Source organism: Scylla paramamosain, chromosome 19 (genome assembly GCF_035594125.1).
Source record: "Scylla paramamosain isolate STU-SP2022 chromosome 19, ASM3559412v1, whole genome shotgun sequence".
Lineage (NCBI taxonomy): Eukaryota > Metazoa > Arthropoda > Malacostraca > Decapoda > Portunidae > Scylla > Scylla paramamosain.
In genome coordinates this window covers 4,901,324-4,918,310 of record NC_087169.1, presented here as the reverse complement: position 1 = coordinate 4,918,310, position 16,987 = coordinate 4,901,324, and the positions used below count along the sequence as shown (strand labels likewise).

The following is a 16,987-nucleotide window of genomic DNA, read 5'->3' as shown; positions in this document are numbered from 1 at the left end:
GCGATTTTCGACAGTGTAAGTACTATATTTATATAACTTGTTAATACAGAAGCTGGATAGCTAGTATGAAGATAGAAACCTAATGCATTACAATTATCCAAGTCTTAGTTGAGGTTTACTTTACTGAAAATATGTTCTTTAATTGTGTGTTTGAGTGCACTGATAGACATCGTATATCCACATCTTCCTGCTAGTCATTCTATAATTTAGCTCCTATTAAAGTGACATCTTCCTGCGCGTGAGATGTTCTGCACATAGGGGGTCTGAGGTCGCTCGGTCTTCTTGTATCTGCAGTGTGGGACATGTATTAAAAAGCCATTGTCAGTTGAATAGAAAAACCGGGCTTTGTACACAAACAAATAGGTCTGGCGGTAGATATCATGGAACTCTAGTAGTTTGCTTTCATTGAAGAGCGGAGTAGTGTGGTCGTGTTTTTGTTTATGGAACATGATGCGGAGTATCTCCTATGACGTAAATATATTGTCTAGATAGGTTTTATGTTCTTCCCCATATAGCTGAACAATATAAGAGATGTGGATAAACACTTGATAAATATATTTGCCTTAAAATATTTAAATTAAAGAAATACCTCAACCTATATATAACACCAGTTAACTTAGAATTTTTTTTTTTTAACGAGTGCCAATATAATCTATGATCTATTGTGATTCCTAAAAACCTGGTCTCTGTAACCCTGTTTATTGTATAATGATCAATTTTTATTTCCATCTGAGGAGGAAGTTGCTACATCAATGAACAATACACCAGATAATGTATTTTGGATCTGTTTAAGGTGAGCTTGTTTGTTGTTTGAGACATTCATTAGTTATGTATTTAATATGTGACTGAGTTCGTGGAAAATATTATTTCCGTAAGTTGATTCCGGTTTCTTTTAAAAGAAGCTTCAAAAGTTAAAGGCTATTTAGCAGATGGTTTCTCTACTTTGTTTCAATGTTTAATCGAGGTCTTTATAGCCAGAGTGATAAGTGGCTTTCTAGTGTTTTTATTTATGTATTTATTTATTTTTCTTATTAGTTGTGAGAGAGAGAGAGAGAGAGAGAGAGAGAGAGAGAGAGAGAGAGAGAGAGAGAGAGAGAGAGAGAGAGAGAGAGAGAGAGAGAGTTTTATAAATTTATTGCGCAAAAGGCAGGCGTCAGACTATACATACGATCAAAAACAGAAGTTTACAGAAGAATAATAGGAGTCGAACAATAAGAACAATAATAACAATAACAAGAACAATAACAAGAACAATAACAATAACCAAAACAAGACTAGTTAGAATAGTAACAACAGAAAATAAATAAAAAAAATAAATAAATAAAAAAAAGAAAATAATAATAATAATAATAATAATAACAATAATAATAATAATAATAATAATAATAATAATAATAATAATAATAATAATAATAATAATAATAATAGTAATAACAATATGAAAAATCAATAAAGAAAGAAAGAAAATTATATAAACAAAATAAATATAATAAACAAGGAAATTTAAACAATGACCTAGATAAAGAAATAAAGAAAACAAAAAAATAAATAAACATAATAGAATAAAATAAGAATTAATAAAAAAATAAACAACAAAATAAAAGATGAGTACAACAGTGAAAAACTAGGAATGCTAAAGGCAAAGGGTAACAAAAATATTTGAGGGCTGGTAAAATGAAAGACACTGATTGCTAACAGCAGCCAAACTGTGGGTGTTGGGTTAACATGAAGTCTAGATGGTCGCCTTGCAGCAGGTGTTGGCACACGGCGAGGAGAGGCTGTTTGCGCGGGAGCAGGTCTCTCACAGCAGGACAGTCCAGGCAGTAGTGGCGCAAGTGATTCGAGTTGAGAGAGTGGCACAGGGGACAGGAGGTGTAGTGAGGCTCATCTCTTAAGCCAGCCACCTGCCACAGACTGCGGTAGCCGAGCCGCAGCCGCGCCGACACCACATTATGCCTCCTCACCCATAGCCCCCGACGTCGATACTTGAAGCGATGGTGACGAAAGGCATCATAGTGCTGAATAGTAACGTTGGCCGCCCTCTGTTTGGCAGTCCTGTCGGCCTAGAGAATAGGGAGGCTGCTCGGATCCTGGTCCTGAGGCACCGGAGGGAGGGGGCAGGGCCAGCGTCGCAGGCAGGCAGGCCACAAGCAGCTTGAGCCAGGCGATCCACTGTGTCGAGACATGGGAGGGGATCCAAAGAAACCTAATGACCAACAATCGGTCATGAGCCAAGGCCAGGGCCGTCAGGATCCTGTTAACCAGATGGCGACAGACTGGGTTTGGCGAAGAAAGGGCATGAAGGGCTGCCTGGGAGTCGCATATGACGACACCGTTGAGGCATCTTTCACAGAGGAGACTCACAGCATCTAGGAAGCCGTGCAACTCACAAAAGGTGGAGCTGGACTGAGCCGGCAGCCGACACCCAACCCAGCCCTCTACTGGAGGTGCCGCGTCAGGAGAAAAGACTGCACACCCTGCTGTCCCTTCCGCCTGCACGGACCCATCCGTGTAGAGGTGGTGTGGCGTGACGCTGCACGTGTGGCTGCACGGCCACCGGCCGTGCAGCCGTGGCAGGCGGGGATGAGGCTGAAGGAAGGTCCTGATGACTTGCGAATAGTGACAGGAGAGATGGGGGAAAAAGGAGGCACTTGACGGTGAAATAGGTGACATTTGCATGGATTCTTTCAATTAGTGACGAGAGGTCAAGCTCATGCAGCATGTTGACTATCCTGGTGGACATGGGACAGCCTAAGATGAGTCTCATGACTGTGTTCTGGAATTTTTCCAGAGGCTCCAGTGTAGATTTGGGCAGCTGCACAAGCGCAGTGGAGAGATAGTCAACAACTGATCTAATGTAGGCCGTGTAAATCGTCCTGGCCACGAGGATGGAGACACCAGTAGCATTATTAAGGAGCCACCGAAGAGGACTCAGGCGTAACTGCAGCCGAGTCAGGAGATCACGAACCACAGGATGAACTCGCTGACGCTCGCTGATTCTCACAGGCGCACCAAGGGATGCACACAGGGATGACACTGTGCCCCACGGTAAAGGCTGGGAGGGATCTCGGGTTCCGAAGAGTAAAAATACGGTTTTTTTTTTTTTTTCTGGGGAAATGATGATGTAGCGAAGGTGAAGTGCTACTTGGCCGCCCGGAAATCGCTCAAGCGAGAAGTTTAGGCTCCCAACTATGCCTCTTGGTCATAGCAGTGTTTAGTCCTTTAAGGGGTAACAGTTTCCAGTGTCACAACATTGTAGCTCTGGCAAAGGAAACTTAACCTGGGTATTCTCTGTTTATTCAACAAAAAATATGAACAATATATATAACAATCACTAAACACAACAAACGACACATACAAAATTATGGAAAAAAAGAGTGTATGTGTGTGTGTATGTCTGTGTGAAGAAAAGGAGTAGTAAGATGTGTTGAGAAGATGTGTAATACATGTGTAAAAGAGCGTGCACAGAATGTGACAAGTAAGAGAAGTGATGAAAAAGAGATGAAAGACAAGAGCGTGTGCAGTAGAGAGAGTGAAAACGGAAGGGTGATAATGAAATAGAAAACGGAGTGCAGGGAGCGGTGACTTGTGTCCCGCTACAGTATTCCCCCCCCCTAGTGACGAGGTAGGAGGAACGTAACCGTCTTCTTGTGTTGAGTGGTGTTGGTGGCGACGTTCTGGCCGATGGTGTTGATGATGGCCGGGTCACTGTGAAGGAGGTAGGCAGGCTTGACTCGGTCGATGGAGATGGTGTCAGCCTTACCATCCTTGTCCACAGTGACCGTCTTTCTCCTCCTGCTCAGGACTTTGAAGGGGCCTTGGTAGGGCTGCTGCAGGGGCTTCTTCACAGCGTCAACCCTGACGAACACGTGCGTGCAAGTGTCCAGATCCTGGCTGACAAAAGTCTTGGAGGGAGACGTGCGAGGCTGGACAGGCTGCAGACGCTGCATGAAGTCAGAGAGGTTGGCTGCAAAGTCCTGAACGCTGCAAGGAGTAGAGCGAGGTGCAAGAGTTAGGAGTTCGCCAGGTAGCCTGAGCTTGGTACCATAAACGAGCTCGGCGGAGGAGTGGTGTAGGTCTTCCTTTAGTGATGTCCGTATACCAAGGAGGACGAGAGGAAGTGCGTGGGACCAGTCTGCACGTGTGGCAGAGGCAACTAAGGAAGACTTCAGCTGACGGTGGAATCTCTCAACGGTGCCGTTTGCCTGCGGGTGGTAACTGGCTGTCCTGAAGCGTTGGATGCCTAGTAGTGACATCACCTTGTTCCACATACTGGACTCGAACTGGCTGCCACGGTCAGAAGTGAGGCTGAGAGGGACACCGAACCTGGAGATCCAAGTAGTGATGAAGGCACGTGCGACGGAGTCCGTTGTGATGTCAGCCAAAGGTGCAGCTTCCGGCCAGCGTGTGAAGCGGTCGACGCAGGTGAGAAGGTACCGGTAACCGTCAGAGTAGGGTAGTGGTCCAACGAGGTCGACATGCACGTGGTCGAACCGTGAAGAGACTGGAGTGAAGGCGGCCGCAGGAGAGCGTGTGTGTCGCCACACCTTGGAGGCTTGGCACTTGACATATGTGCGGGTCCACAGCCTGACGTCTTTGTTGATGCCAGACCAGATGAAGCGTGAGGTCATCATCTGCTGAGATGCTCGGATGCCAGGGTGGGAGAGGTCGTGCAGCTGACGAAAAACACGATACCGGTGGGTCTTCGGCAGGTAGGGCCGACAGGAATCGGTGGAAGTATCAGCGTAAACGTGCACTGTGGTTCCTGGGAGTTGTATCTTCTTCATCTGTAGTGCGGGGTTGTCTTGGAGTTGCCGCAGCTCTTCATCGTTGGCCTGGTCAGCAGCGATGGCAGTGTAGTCGATGGGAGAAGATGACACAGCAGAGATGTTGCGCGAGAGAGCATCAGCTGGGGCGTTGTGTTCACCTTTGACGTAGCGCAAATCCGTGGTGAACTGTGAGATGAAGTCGATGTGACGCAGTTGTCGCGGTGAACAGGAGGTCTTGATGTGCAGGGACTTCGAAGTGAGTGGCTTGTGGTCGGTGTATACATGGAAGTTGCGACCTTCCACGAAGTACCGGAAACGCCTGATGGCCTTGTAGATGGCGAGAAGTTCCCTGTCGTAAGTACTGTACTTGGATTCCGCCTTGTTAAATTTCTTTGAGAAGAAAGAGAGCGGTTTCCAACCTCCGTCGACATACTGCTGTAGAACTGCTCCGATGCCGATGTCAGAAGCGTCTGTGGCGATAGAGATGATGGCATCTGGGGCAGGGAAGCTGAGAGGTGAGACGGAGCTGAGAGCTTGTTTTGCTCCAGACTAAGGAGATGGACTGTCCTCTCTTGCAAGGCTTGATCATTGCGTAGAGGGGCTGAAGAAGTAGTGAGCAGCTGGGGATGAAGCGGTTGTAGTAGTTCAGCATCCCCAGGAATTGCTTGAGTTGGCGCTGTGTTGTAGGCTTGGGGAAGTTCTGGATGGACTCGCACTTTTCTTGCAGTGGAGTGATGCCTTCCAAGGAGACAGTGTGGCCAAGGAAGGTGATGGAGGGGACCCCAAACACAGACTTGTCGACGTTGACTTGCACCCCGTAGTCTTGCAAACGGGTGAGTACTTGCTGGAGGTGCTGTTGGTGCGTTTCTGCGTCAGGACTGGCGATGAGGAGGTCGTCGATGTACGCGAAGCAAAAGGGGAGACCTCGAAGGACTTCGTCAATGAAGCGTTGGAAGGTTTGAGCGGCATTCCTCAAACCAAAGGGCATCCTGACGTACTCGAACAATCCGAAGGGTGTAATGAGAGCAGTCTTCGGAATGTCCGCTGGATGGACGGGATGTAGTGAAAGGCTTTCACAAGGTCGATCCTCGAGAAGTAGGTGCATCCGGAGAGCTGAGAAGAGAACTCCTGGATGTTACGCACTGGGTACCTGTCCTCGACGGTGCGCGAGTTGAGAGCGCGGTAGTCTCCACATAGTCGTAGTTCGCCATTTTTCTTAGGCACGATGTGGAGAGCGGAAGACCAGTTGCTGGAGCTGGGCCGTATGATGCCTTGCTGAATGAGGGACTCGAACTCTGCCTTGGCTTGTCTGGCGCGCTCTGGAGCTAGGCGGCGGGCCTTGGCGTGGGTAGGAGGTCCCTTGGTCTCGATGTGGTGCGAGACGTGGTGTGTGACCGGCTTGCTGGCTGAGTACGGCTGCGTCAGCGTAGGGAAGGACTTCAGCAGGGAGGAGAACTGGTGGTCTGCCTTGACGAGGGAGATCTGTGTGCCATCACCATGAGTGACCTGTCCCTTTGTCGTGACTGAGGTGAGAGGATCGAGCAGCTTCCGACCCTTGATGTCCACTAGGAGACCGAAGTGTCGGAGGAAGTCAGCACCTAGAATTGGTTGCGTGACAGCTGCTACGTAGAACGTCCACTCGAAGGTACGGCGGAGGTTCAGGTGAAGTTGCAAGGTGCGTCGCGTGTACACAGGAACCTCCGTACCATTGGCGGCGTGAAGGTGAAGGAGGGGAGGCAACGTCCGGTCTACACCAGGGACAGGGAGAATACTGACGTCTGCACCAGAGTCGATGAGGAACTTGGTCCGGGAGAGAGGGTCATACAACTTCAGTAGCGCAGACGAGGTGTCGCGAACACTATGCGCCGCTAGTGCTCGCTGTTGGGGTTTAAAGACTTGGCGAAGGTACAGGGAGCCTTGCAATTTCTTGCGTCTTTCCCGAACTCTTCATGGTAGTAGCAGAAACCAGAAGTCTCCGGCGTCTTAGTCTTTGAACGCTGGCGGCGCCGGAAGTGGTGTCTGGAGGAAGAACGCGAACGTGAGTATGAGCGTTCTCTGACCTCTCTCCGAAGATCTCTCACTTCAAGGCTAAGCTGTGAGACGAGCTCAGCAAGTTGCTTGGTACTGTCTTCTGCTGAGATGGAGGCTACTGCAGCTGGTTGACCTTGTGGAAGGGTAGCCATGAATTCATCGGCGAGAGTGGCAAGCTCGTCTACTGAGAGCTTGTTCTTGACAGTGAAGAGGCAGCGTTGAGTGTCAGGAGGCAGGCGTTGGTAGAACAGCTGTAAGAAGAGTTCCTTGTCGAAGGAGGGGTACTTGTCGCCAAGCAGCTTCCTCATGCGGCGAAGAAGGTCTGTGGGCCTTTCACCACCAAGTTCTTCTTGTGACAGAAGCTCCTGGAGGCGCCTCGACACTGTAGATTGTAGGCGTTGCTGAACAGCAGCTTTCAGGTCTTCATAGGGCGAAGCAGAAGTGCTGGCAGCACTGACGACATCAGCAACTTGTGAAAGAACGTCAGCTGGTAGTACTGTAGAGGCCTTCACGAACTTGGTTAGACTCACTGTTATCTTGGAAGCTTTGAAGTTACATTCCAGGATGGAGAACCACGTGGAAGGGTCCTGGCTGATGAACGGAGGAGCACTGAAGGCTACGGAGTCGACGTCATCAGGCATTGTGCTGAGTGGACCACCACGTGACTGTGTAAAGTACACTACAGGCGCCGGAAAGTCCGGGAGCCACAGCGGTGAGGAGTGAAGGCGTGAGGCGCCGGTGTGACCGGGTGCCACAGCGGTGAGAGATGCCGAATTTGGGCAATGTCACTTCACTCACCACTGAACGAACTGTACGTTATCCTTGGCACTGCACTCACCACTGAACGAACTGTACGTTATCCTTGGCACCGCACTGTAAGTAATCCACGGATGACAGTGTTAATCCTGGGCGATGGACCGTAGGTAATCCCCTATGATGAGCTGTAGATGGAGGCGGGACGCGGCAAGTGGGAGGGCTCCAGGTAACAGCAGGAAACTGGAGGGGCCGGCAGAAGTTACGTGGAGGAGCGTCCGCGACTGGGAGAGACTGCTGGCCAGTGGCGAGGGCTCCAGGTAACAGCAGGAAACTGGAGGGGCCGGCAGAAGTTACGTGGAGGAACGTCCGCGACTGGGAGAGACTGCTGGCCAGTGGCGAGGGCTCCAGGTAACAGCAGGAAACTGGAGGGGCCGGCAGAAGTTACGTGGAGGAGCGTCCGCGACTGGGAGAGACTGCTGGCCAGTGGCGAGGGCTCCAGGTAACAGCAGGAAACTGGAGGGGCCGGCAGAAGTTACGTGGAGGAGCGTCCGCGACTGGGAGAGACTGCTGGCCAGTGGCGAGGGCTCCAGGTAACAGCAGGAAACTGGAGGGGCCGGCAGAAGTTACGTGGAGGAGCGTCCGCGACTGGGAGAGACTGCTGGCCAGTGGCGAGGGCTCCAGGTAACAGCAGGAAACTGGAGGGGCCGGCAGAAGTTACGTGGAGGAGCATCCGCGACTGGGAGAGACTGCCGGCCAGTGGCGAGGGCCAGCTGGAGAGTGCCGCGGGGTGGGGCGCCGTGAGGGCGGCATACGGGCGGCTTGGGGCGGCATACGGGGGGGTGGCGGCCAGGCTGCGTTGGGGGCCGGGGTCTGCTGCTGGAGGCGGCGACACCGGCAGGGTGGCGGCCAGGCTGCGTCGGGGGCCGGGGTCTGCTGCTGGAGGCGGCGACACCGGCGGGGTGGCGGCCAGGCTGCGTCGGGGGCCGGGGTCTGCTGCTGGAGGCGGCGACACCGGCGGGGTGGCGGCCAGCCGGGGGTCTGCTGCTGGAAGCGGCGACACCGGCGAAGGGGCAGCCAGCCGGGGTCTGCTGCTGGAAGCGGCGACACCGGCGAAGGGGCAGCTGCCGGAAGATCCGCTCGTAGCCGACCTCATCGCCTTGGCCGGGTGGTCGGAGGATAGCAGCAGGGTGGACTTGGCTGCTCACTCCGGAACAACGGGGTCACCAATTGTAGCGAAGGTGAAGTGCTACTTGGCCGCCCGGAAGTCGCTCAAGCGAGAAGTTCAGGCTCCCAACTATGTCTCTTGGTCATAGCAGTGTTTAGTCCTTTAAGGGGTAACAGTTTCCAGTGTCACAACATTGTAGCTCTGGCAAAAGAAACAGCTTGGGTATTCTCTGTTTATTCAACAAAAAATATGAACTATATATATAACAATCACTAAACACAGCAAACGACACATACAAAATTATGGAAAAAAAGAGTGTATGTGTGTGTGTATGCCTGTGTGAAGAAAGGAGTAGTAAGATGTGTTGAAAAGATGTGTAATACACGTGTAAAAGAGCGTGCACAGAATGTGACAAGTAAGAGAAGTGATGAAAAAGAGATGAAAGACAAGAGCGTGTGCAGTAGAGAGAGTGAAAACGGAAGGGTGATAATGAAATAGAAAACGGAGTGCAGGGAGCGGTGACTTGTGTCCCGCTACAATGAGGCCACACAAGGAGGACGTGATAGAGAACGAGTGGAGGAAATGCTGTAGGACTGCTGGTGTATGCGCGTGATGCAAATGTCATCTGCATAACAGGTGACTGTGATGCCAGGGACGTCAGGAAGTAAGGAAAACATACGGTGCATCAAGATATTAAAAAGGAATGGGCTAAGAACGCCACCTTGAGGAGTACCAAGCTCAAACTTCTGAACTGTACTGCTCGCACCCTTGAAAAAACACGGGAGGTTCTGTTACGCAGGTACTTCCGCTTACCCCAGGAGGTTGCCCGTAACTCCGAAGTCCACGAGCTGGTCGAGAATGACCTCCCTGTTGGCGACATCGAAGGCACTCTTCCGATCTATGAAAGCGACAACATTAGTTGGGGTGAGGCGACCGTACAACTCCACGGGGCAATGGTACGTACTACACTGAGGAAGGAAGCCGTAGAGTCTGGGAGATAACTTGCTCTCAAGCCGAAGCATCAGCCGATTGAGGAGGACGCTCTCCATCACCTTATTAAAGCAGGATGTAAGTGATATAGGCCTGAATTTGTCCGTGCTGGGCTTTGGAATCGGTATGATGATACTGAAGGTCCAGGCGTGCGGCACACATCTCTGTCGAAAACAGACGTTATACAGCCGGAGAAGAGGATTGCCAGAAACTTTCTAAAGAAGCCTGAGAACAGAGTAAGTGATGCCGTCTTCCCCTGGGGCTGATGCCTTGCCCCGAGAGAGGGCACGATTAAGTTCACTTTCAGTGATGGGTCTGTCATCCTCTTCGTCTGGTTGCAACAAAGCACCCATCAGACGGAGGGTGCGGAGAGTGTCATTAGAGGCGAGAGCATCATGAATATGCTGGGGAAGGTTTTGTGCACGTGACTGCTCACACCAGCCATTAAGAAGATCTTGAGCGTACTGAGCTGGACTATCATGGAGACCGCTGTGTTTTCTTCCTCACAACTGTATTAATGAGATGCCACACTTGCCCGGTGGGTGATGCTGTTGGTAAACTGGTGCCAAGACTCGGTGAGGACACATTGCTGGAGGGCCACGAGCTTGTTCCTGGACATCTGATACCTCCCCGCAGATTCTCCGGGGAGGGGTGAGTTTGGAAGGAAAGGCCATCCTCTCTCGTCTTTTTCTCTGCCATGGTAATACGGTGATCCAGTGTCCATGCTGAAAATCGCGGACGACGCTTGACATGCAGCTTGCGTACATAGTGGTCATAAAAGAAGTGTGTTGAGGTGACAATGGAGGAGTACAAGTCTTCAGAAGAGGTCAAAGGAAATGTAGGAAGGGCGGATGACATGTAATAGACACACGTTGGGCAGTACTTTTTTTTTTTTTATGTAGGAAGGATACTGGCCAAGGGCAACAAAAATCTAATAAAAAAAAATGCCCACTGAAATGCCAGTCCCTTAAAAGGGTCAAAGCAGTGGTCAAAAATTGGTGGATAAGTGTCTTGAAACCTCCCTCTTGAAGGAATTCAAGTCATAGGAAGGTGGAAATACAGAAGCAGGCAAGGAGTTCCAGAGTTTACCAGAGAAAGGGATGAATGATTGAGAATACTGGTTAACTCTTGCGTTAGAGAGGTGGACAGAATAGGAGTGAGAGAAAGAAGAAAGTCTTGTGCAGCGAGGCCGCGGAAGGAGGGGAGGCATGCAGTTAGCAAGATCAGAAGAGCAGTTGGCATGAAAATAGCGGTAGAAGACAGCTAGATATGCAACATTGCAACGGTGAGAGAGGGGCTGAAGACAGTCAGTTAGAGGAGAGGAGTTGATGAGACGAAAAGCTTTTGATTCCACCCTGTCTAGAACAGCAGTATGAGTGGAACCCCCCCAGACATGTGAAGCATACTCCATACATGGACGGATAAGGCCCTTGTACAGAGTTAGCAGCTGGGGGGGGTGAGAAAAACTGGCGGAGACGTCTCAGAACACCTAACTTCATAGAAGCTGTTTTAGCTAGAGATGAGATGTGAAGTTTCCAGTTCAGATTATAAGTAAAGGACAGACCGAGGATGTTCAGTGTAGAAGAGGGGGACAGTTAAGTGTCATTGAAGAAGAGGGGATAGTTGTCTGGAAGATTGTGTCGAGTTGATAGATGGAGGAATTGAGTTTTTGAGGCACTGAACAATACCAAGTTTGCTCTGCCCCAATCAGAAATTTTAGAAAGATCAGAAGTCAGGCGTTCTGTGGCTTCCCTGCGTGATATGTTTACCTCCTGAAGGGTTGGACGTCTATGAAAAGACGTGGAAAAGTGCAGGGTGGTATCATCAGCAAAGGAGTGGATAGGACAAGAAGTTTGGTTTAGAAGATCATTAATGAATAATAAGAAGAGAGTGGGTGACAGGACAGAACCCTGAGGAACACCACTGTTAATAGATTTAGGAGAAGAACAGTGACCGTCTACCACAGCAGCAATAGAACGGTCAGAAAGGAAACTTGAGATGAAGTTACAGAGAGAAGGATAGAAACCGTAGGAGGGTAGTTTGGAAATCAAAGCTTTGTGCCAGACTCTATCAAAGGCTTTTGATATGTCCAAGGCAACAGCAAAAGTTTCACCAAAGTCTCTAAAAGAGGATGACCAAGACTCAGTAAGGAAAGCCAGAAGATCACCAGTAGAGCGGCCTTGACGGAACCCATACTGGCGATCAGATAGAAGGTTGTGAAGTGATAGATGTTTAAGAATCTTCCTGTTGAGGATAGATTCAAAAACTTTAGATAAGCAGGAAATTAAAGCAATAGGACGGTAGTTTGAGGGATTAGAGCGGTCACCCTTTTTAGGAACAGGTTGAATGTAGGCAAACTTCCAGCAAGAAGGAAAGGTAGATGTTGACAGACAGAGCTGAAAGAGTTTGACTAGGCAAGGTGCAAGCACGGAGGCACAGTTTCGGAGAACAATAGGAGGGACCCCATCAGGTCCATAAGCCTTCCGAGGGTTTAGGCCAGCGAGGGCATGGAAAACATCATTACGAAGAATTTTAATACGAGGCATGAAGTAGTCAGAGGGTGGAGGAGAGGGAGGAACAAGCCCAGAATCGTCCAAGGTAGAGTTTTTAGCAAAGGTTTGAGCAAAGAGTTCAGCTTTAGAAATAGATGTGATAGCAGTGGTGCCATCTGGTTGAAGTAGAGGAGGGAAAGAAGAAGAAGCAAAGTTATTGGAGATATTTTTGGCTAGATGCCAGAAATCACGAGGGGAGTTAGATCTTGAAAGGTTTTGACATTTTCTGTTAATGAAGGAGTTTTTGGCTAGTTGGAGAACAGACTTGGCATGGTTCCGGGCAGAAATATAAAGTGCATGAGATTCTGGTGAAGGAAGGCTTAAGTACCTTTTGTGGGCCACCTCTCTATCATGTATAGCACGAGAACAAGCTGTGTTAAACCAAGGTTTAGAAGGTTTAGGACGAGAAAAAGAGTGAGGAATGTACGCCTCCATGCCAGACACTATCACCTCTGTTATGCGCTCAGCACACAAAGACGGGTCTCTGACACGGAAGCAGTAGTCATTCCAAGGAAAATCAGCAAAATACCTCCTCAGGTCCCCCCAACTAGCAGAGGCAAAACGCCAGAGGCACCTTCGCTTAGGGGGATCCTGAGGAGGGATTGGAGTGATAGGACAAGATAAAGATATGAGATTGTGATCGGAGGAGCCCAACGGAGAAGAAAGGGTGACAGCATAAGCAGAAGGATTAGAGGTCAGGAAAAGGTCAAGAATGTTGGGCGTATCTCCAAGACGGTCAGGAATACGAGTAGGGTGTTGCACCAATTGCTCTAGGTCATGGAGGATAGTAAAGTTGTAGGCTAGTTCACCAGGATGGTCAGTGAAGGGAGAGGAAAGCCAAAGCTGGTGGTGAACATTGAAGTCTCCAAGAATGGAGATCTCTGCAAAAGGGAAGAGGGTCAGAATGTGCTCCACTTTGGAAGTTAAGTCAAAGAATTTCTTATAGTCAGAGGAGTTAGGAGAGAGGTATACAGCACAGATAAATTTAGTATGAGAATGACTCTGTAGTCGTAGCCAGATGGTGGAAAACTCGTAAGATTCAAGAGCGTGGGCACGAGAGCAGGTTAAGTCATTGCGCACATAAACGCAGCATCCAGCTTTGGATCGAAAATGAGGATAGAGAAAGTAGGAGGGAACAGAAAAGGGGCTACTGTCAGTTGCCTCAGACACCTGAGTTTCAGTGAGGAAAAGAAGATGAGGTTTAGAAGAGGAGAGGTGGTGTTCTACAGATTGAAAATTAGATCTTAGACCGCGAATGTTGCAGAAGTTAATGAAGAAAAAGTTGAGGGGGGTGTCAAGACACTTAGGGTCGTCGACGGAAAGGCAGTCCGACCTGGGGACATTTATGGTCCCCTCCCCAGATGGGGACTCCGAGGCTGGTGTAGGAGTCGCCATGATTTTAAAATTTTTTGAGTGAAGGGTGTGTGTGTTATTAGGTGCTTGTAGTTTTGTGTGGAGGAAGAGAGTTGTCTTTAGAGGGCAGGCTGTGACTACCCCCTTGTGTTGTGAGACACAAAGGGAAACATTCAGTGAGGTCACAGCTGGGTTTAATGATAAGTTCACAGCACCCCCTGAACAGTGCTTTAGACCTCACTGGAAGTAATTATCGTTTCGGCAGGTGTCTACTGCCTCCTCCTTAGGAGGAATGGTAATGCGGATGCGACGGTGGAGGTGGGGAGGGACGGCTGGGACAAACAAATGGAGGGCGAGGGCAAGATGGTCAGAAAACAGTATGGGCACAGAGGAGCAAGTGACATTGGACGTCACCAGGCCCTGAGTCAAGATGTGGTCAAAAGTGCCTCCTCTTGAGTGCATGGCACCGCCAGTATCCCATCGTGTTAGCCGGTAACGATGCAGCCATTCCTCTAGGCGTGTCCCGTTGCGATTCGGTGTCGGAGAGATGTCACCCAGCGCAGGATGCCGGGCGTTAAAGTCACCCATATAAATGGTGCCTTGAACACTTGGAGTGGGGAGAACAGCAGTGTCTATCCGGCCTGGAGCCACATAGACATTGCACAGCCAAATCGTACCAGCGCCCGCTACCACCTCAAGCAGTTGGAAGGTCGTGTCATCATGTGTAGAGCACCGGAGTAGCCTGTGCCGTACAGCAGAGTGAACGTAGGTGATGAGACCATTCCGAGCATGATAAACGTAGGGAATGTAGGCACGAAGCGACGGCGGCGCACCCCTTTGTGCCACAGGATGGCCAACAAAAAGCCTCTTGAATTAAAATAATATCAGGATGATGCTGCTGCGCGTAACTTTTGAGGGCAGACTGTTTAAGGCAATGAGTGAGGCCGCAAGCATTCCAGGAGAGGACGTGAAGCTGTGGCTGGCTATCTATTATTACTCTTTAGCTTGGCGCGACCAGAGGAGGACGAATGGGAGGCGTGGCCATTCGAGGTGTGTGGCGAGGGAGTCAACCTTGCCAGCGAGGGTAGTGACGGTGACGGTAAGTGCTTGGAGCGCGTCCATCATAGCAGAAACCTTGGTGTTCATATCAGCATGCTGGCTGGCGAATCCCTCCATTCTGCGTTCAATGGCCTCGAAACGAGCAGCATACGAGGAACATTGAGATGTCATCGACTCCACAGCAGCCTTAAGAGAGGCAACCTCAGGAGCCACCAAACCAGCGTCCGTCACCGGCGGGGAGGAGGCCTGCTGAGGAACGGACGCGCGCTGAGCAGACTGTGGGGCGGAAGGCGGAGCCGAGGTGGTAGGCGCGGCGGAGGTGGCGGGGCGCCTTAAACACACATGCCAGACGTTAACGCCTGGCTAACGGCAGCGAGGGCACTTCCACTTCGAGGTATCTGCTGTAGGTGTGTCTGATCCCTGTACCGTTGACTCAGAGTCCTGTGAGACTGGTGCGGGGCCAGTAGAGGGAGGCTGGGACAGATGAGGGCAGGCGAGGGAGTGATGCTGGCCAGAACACCAGGCGCACTTCTCAGGACGGGAACAGTAGCGCGAGATGTGGCCGAGGTCCCAGCACCTAAAGCACCAGGGCTGCTCATCCTTCATCCTGCGTACTTCGCATGGCGGAAGGCTGGGAAGAGAGTCAAAAGGGCGGCGGGGGCTCAGGAAGGCTCCAGGTGATGACGATGCGATTGATGGGTTCACCGTCCTGAATAAAACGCTTCGCTTTGTACACCCCAGAGAAAGCCATGGCCAAGGAAGGCTCGACACAGACAAGATAACGAGTCAGTAGGTAGGTACGGAAATTCCGAGACCTTTGAGGCGAGTCCAGCACATCATAGGTGCACAACATAGGTGGAGGGAAGGACTTCACAGTTTCCTTGGTTACATGTAAACCTATATATGACATGTGACTTCTGAAGGCTCTCTTTCTCTTTTGAGGGGTTATTTTTTAGAAGAAGATGGCTGGTTTTCTTGGTGTTGTAATAAATCATCAGTTTAACTTGTTTGTCAGGGTCGGAAGGCTTGATGTTCCTCTTCACAATCTGCGTGATGGCCCTCTCTTCTTCGTAGGCGGTAGAGAAAGTTGCTTTATAGAAGATGTTGATGTTCCCTTTCTTATCCTCTTGTTGTTTCTTGTTATGCCAGCTGTCGACAATTTTCTTTACTAGGCGGTTGATGTCCTTTTCACTGAAATTGTTGTTTATGAGGACTTGAGTTGAGCGCTGTATTTCTTGGTGGACTTGTTTCCACGTGCTGCAGTGTGTAAGAACTGCAGCACGTGTACATCAGAAGAGCGCTTACACACTGCATCACGTGGAAACAAGTCCACCAAGAAATACAGCGCTCAACTCTGTCACTTCACAATCTTCTCTCTGATCGCCAGTATGGGTCCCGTCAAGGCCGCTCTACTAATGATCTTCTAGTTTTCCTTACTGAGTCTTGGTTATCTTTTAGAGAATTTGGTGAAACGTTTGCTGTTGCCTTAGAGATATCAAAAGCTTTTGATAGAGTCTGGCATAAAGCAATAATTTCCAAACTACCCTCCTACGCCTTCTATCCTTTTCTCTGTAACTTCATCTTAAGTTTCTTTTCTGACAGTTCTATTGCTGATGTGGTAGATGGTCACTGTGGTGTTCCTCAGGGTTATATCCTATCACTCACTCTCTTCCTATTATTCATCAATGATCTTTTAAACCAAACTCTTGCCCTATCCAATCCTGCACTTTTTACGTCTTTTCACAGATGTCCACCCCTTCAGGATGTAAACAATTCACGCAGGGAAGCCTGACTTTTGATCTCTCTAGAATTTCTGATTGTGGCAGAGTAAAATTTGTATTATTCAATGCCTTTAAAAACTCAACTCCTCCATTTATAAACTAGACACAACGTTCCAGACAACTATCCCCTCTTTTTCATTGACACTCAACTGGCCCCCTCTTTTACACTGAATATCCTCGGTCAATCCTTCTCTTAAAATCTAAACTGGAAATTTCACATCCCATCCTTAGCCAAAGCAGCTTCTATGAACGTCTCCGCCAGTTTTTCTCATACCCCTTTCCCCTCCCAGCTGCTAACTATGTACAAGTTCCTTATCCGTCCATGTATAGATTATGCTTCACATGACTAAGGGGGGTTCCACTCATACTGCTCATTTAGGCAGGATGGAATCAAAAGTTTTTCGTCTCATCAATTCCTCTCCTCTAAATGACTGTCTTCAGCCTCTTTTTCATCGCGGGAATGTTGCATCTCTTGGTATCTTCTATCGCTATTTTCTTACTAACTGCTATTCTGATCTTGCTAACTGCATG

The 16,987-nt window shown here is 49.4% G+C and overlaps 1 protein-coding gene across 1 annotated transcript; it reads left to right on the top strand.

Annotated features, from left to right (window-relative positions):
* Positions 1 to 7,747: 7,747 nt before the first annotated feature.
* On the top strand, positions 7,748 to 8,869 carry LOC135109448 (circumsporozoite protein-like). The gene is made up of 2 exons (XM_064020826.1): positions 7,748 to 7,782; positions 8,245 to 8,869. The coding sequence occupies exons 1-2, from the start codon at positions 7,748 to 7,750 to the stop codon at positions 8,867 to 8,869; spliced, it is 660 nt and encodes a 219-aa protein (XP_063876896.1).
* The last annotated feature ends 8,118 nt before the right edge of the window (positions 8,870 to 16,987 follow it).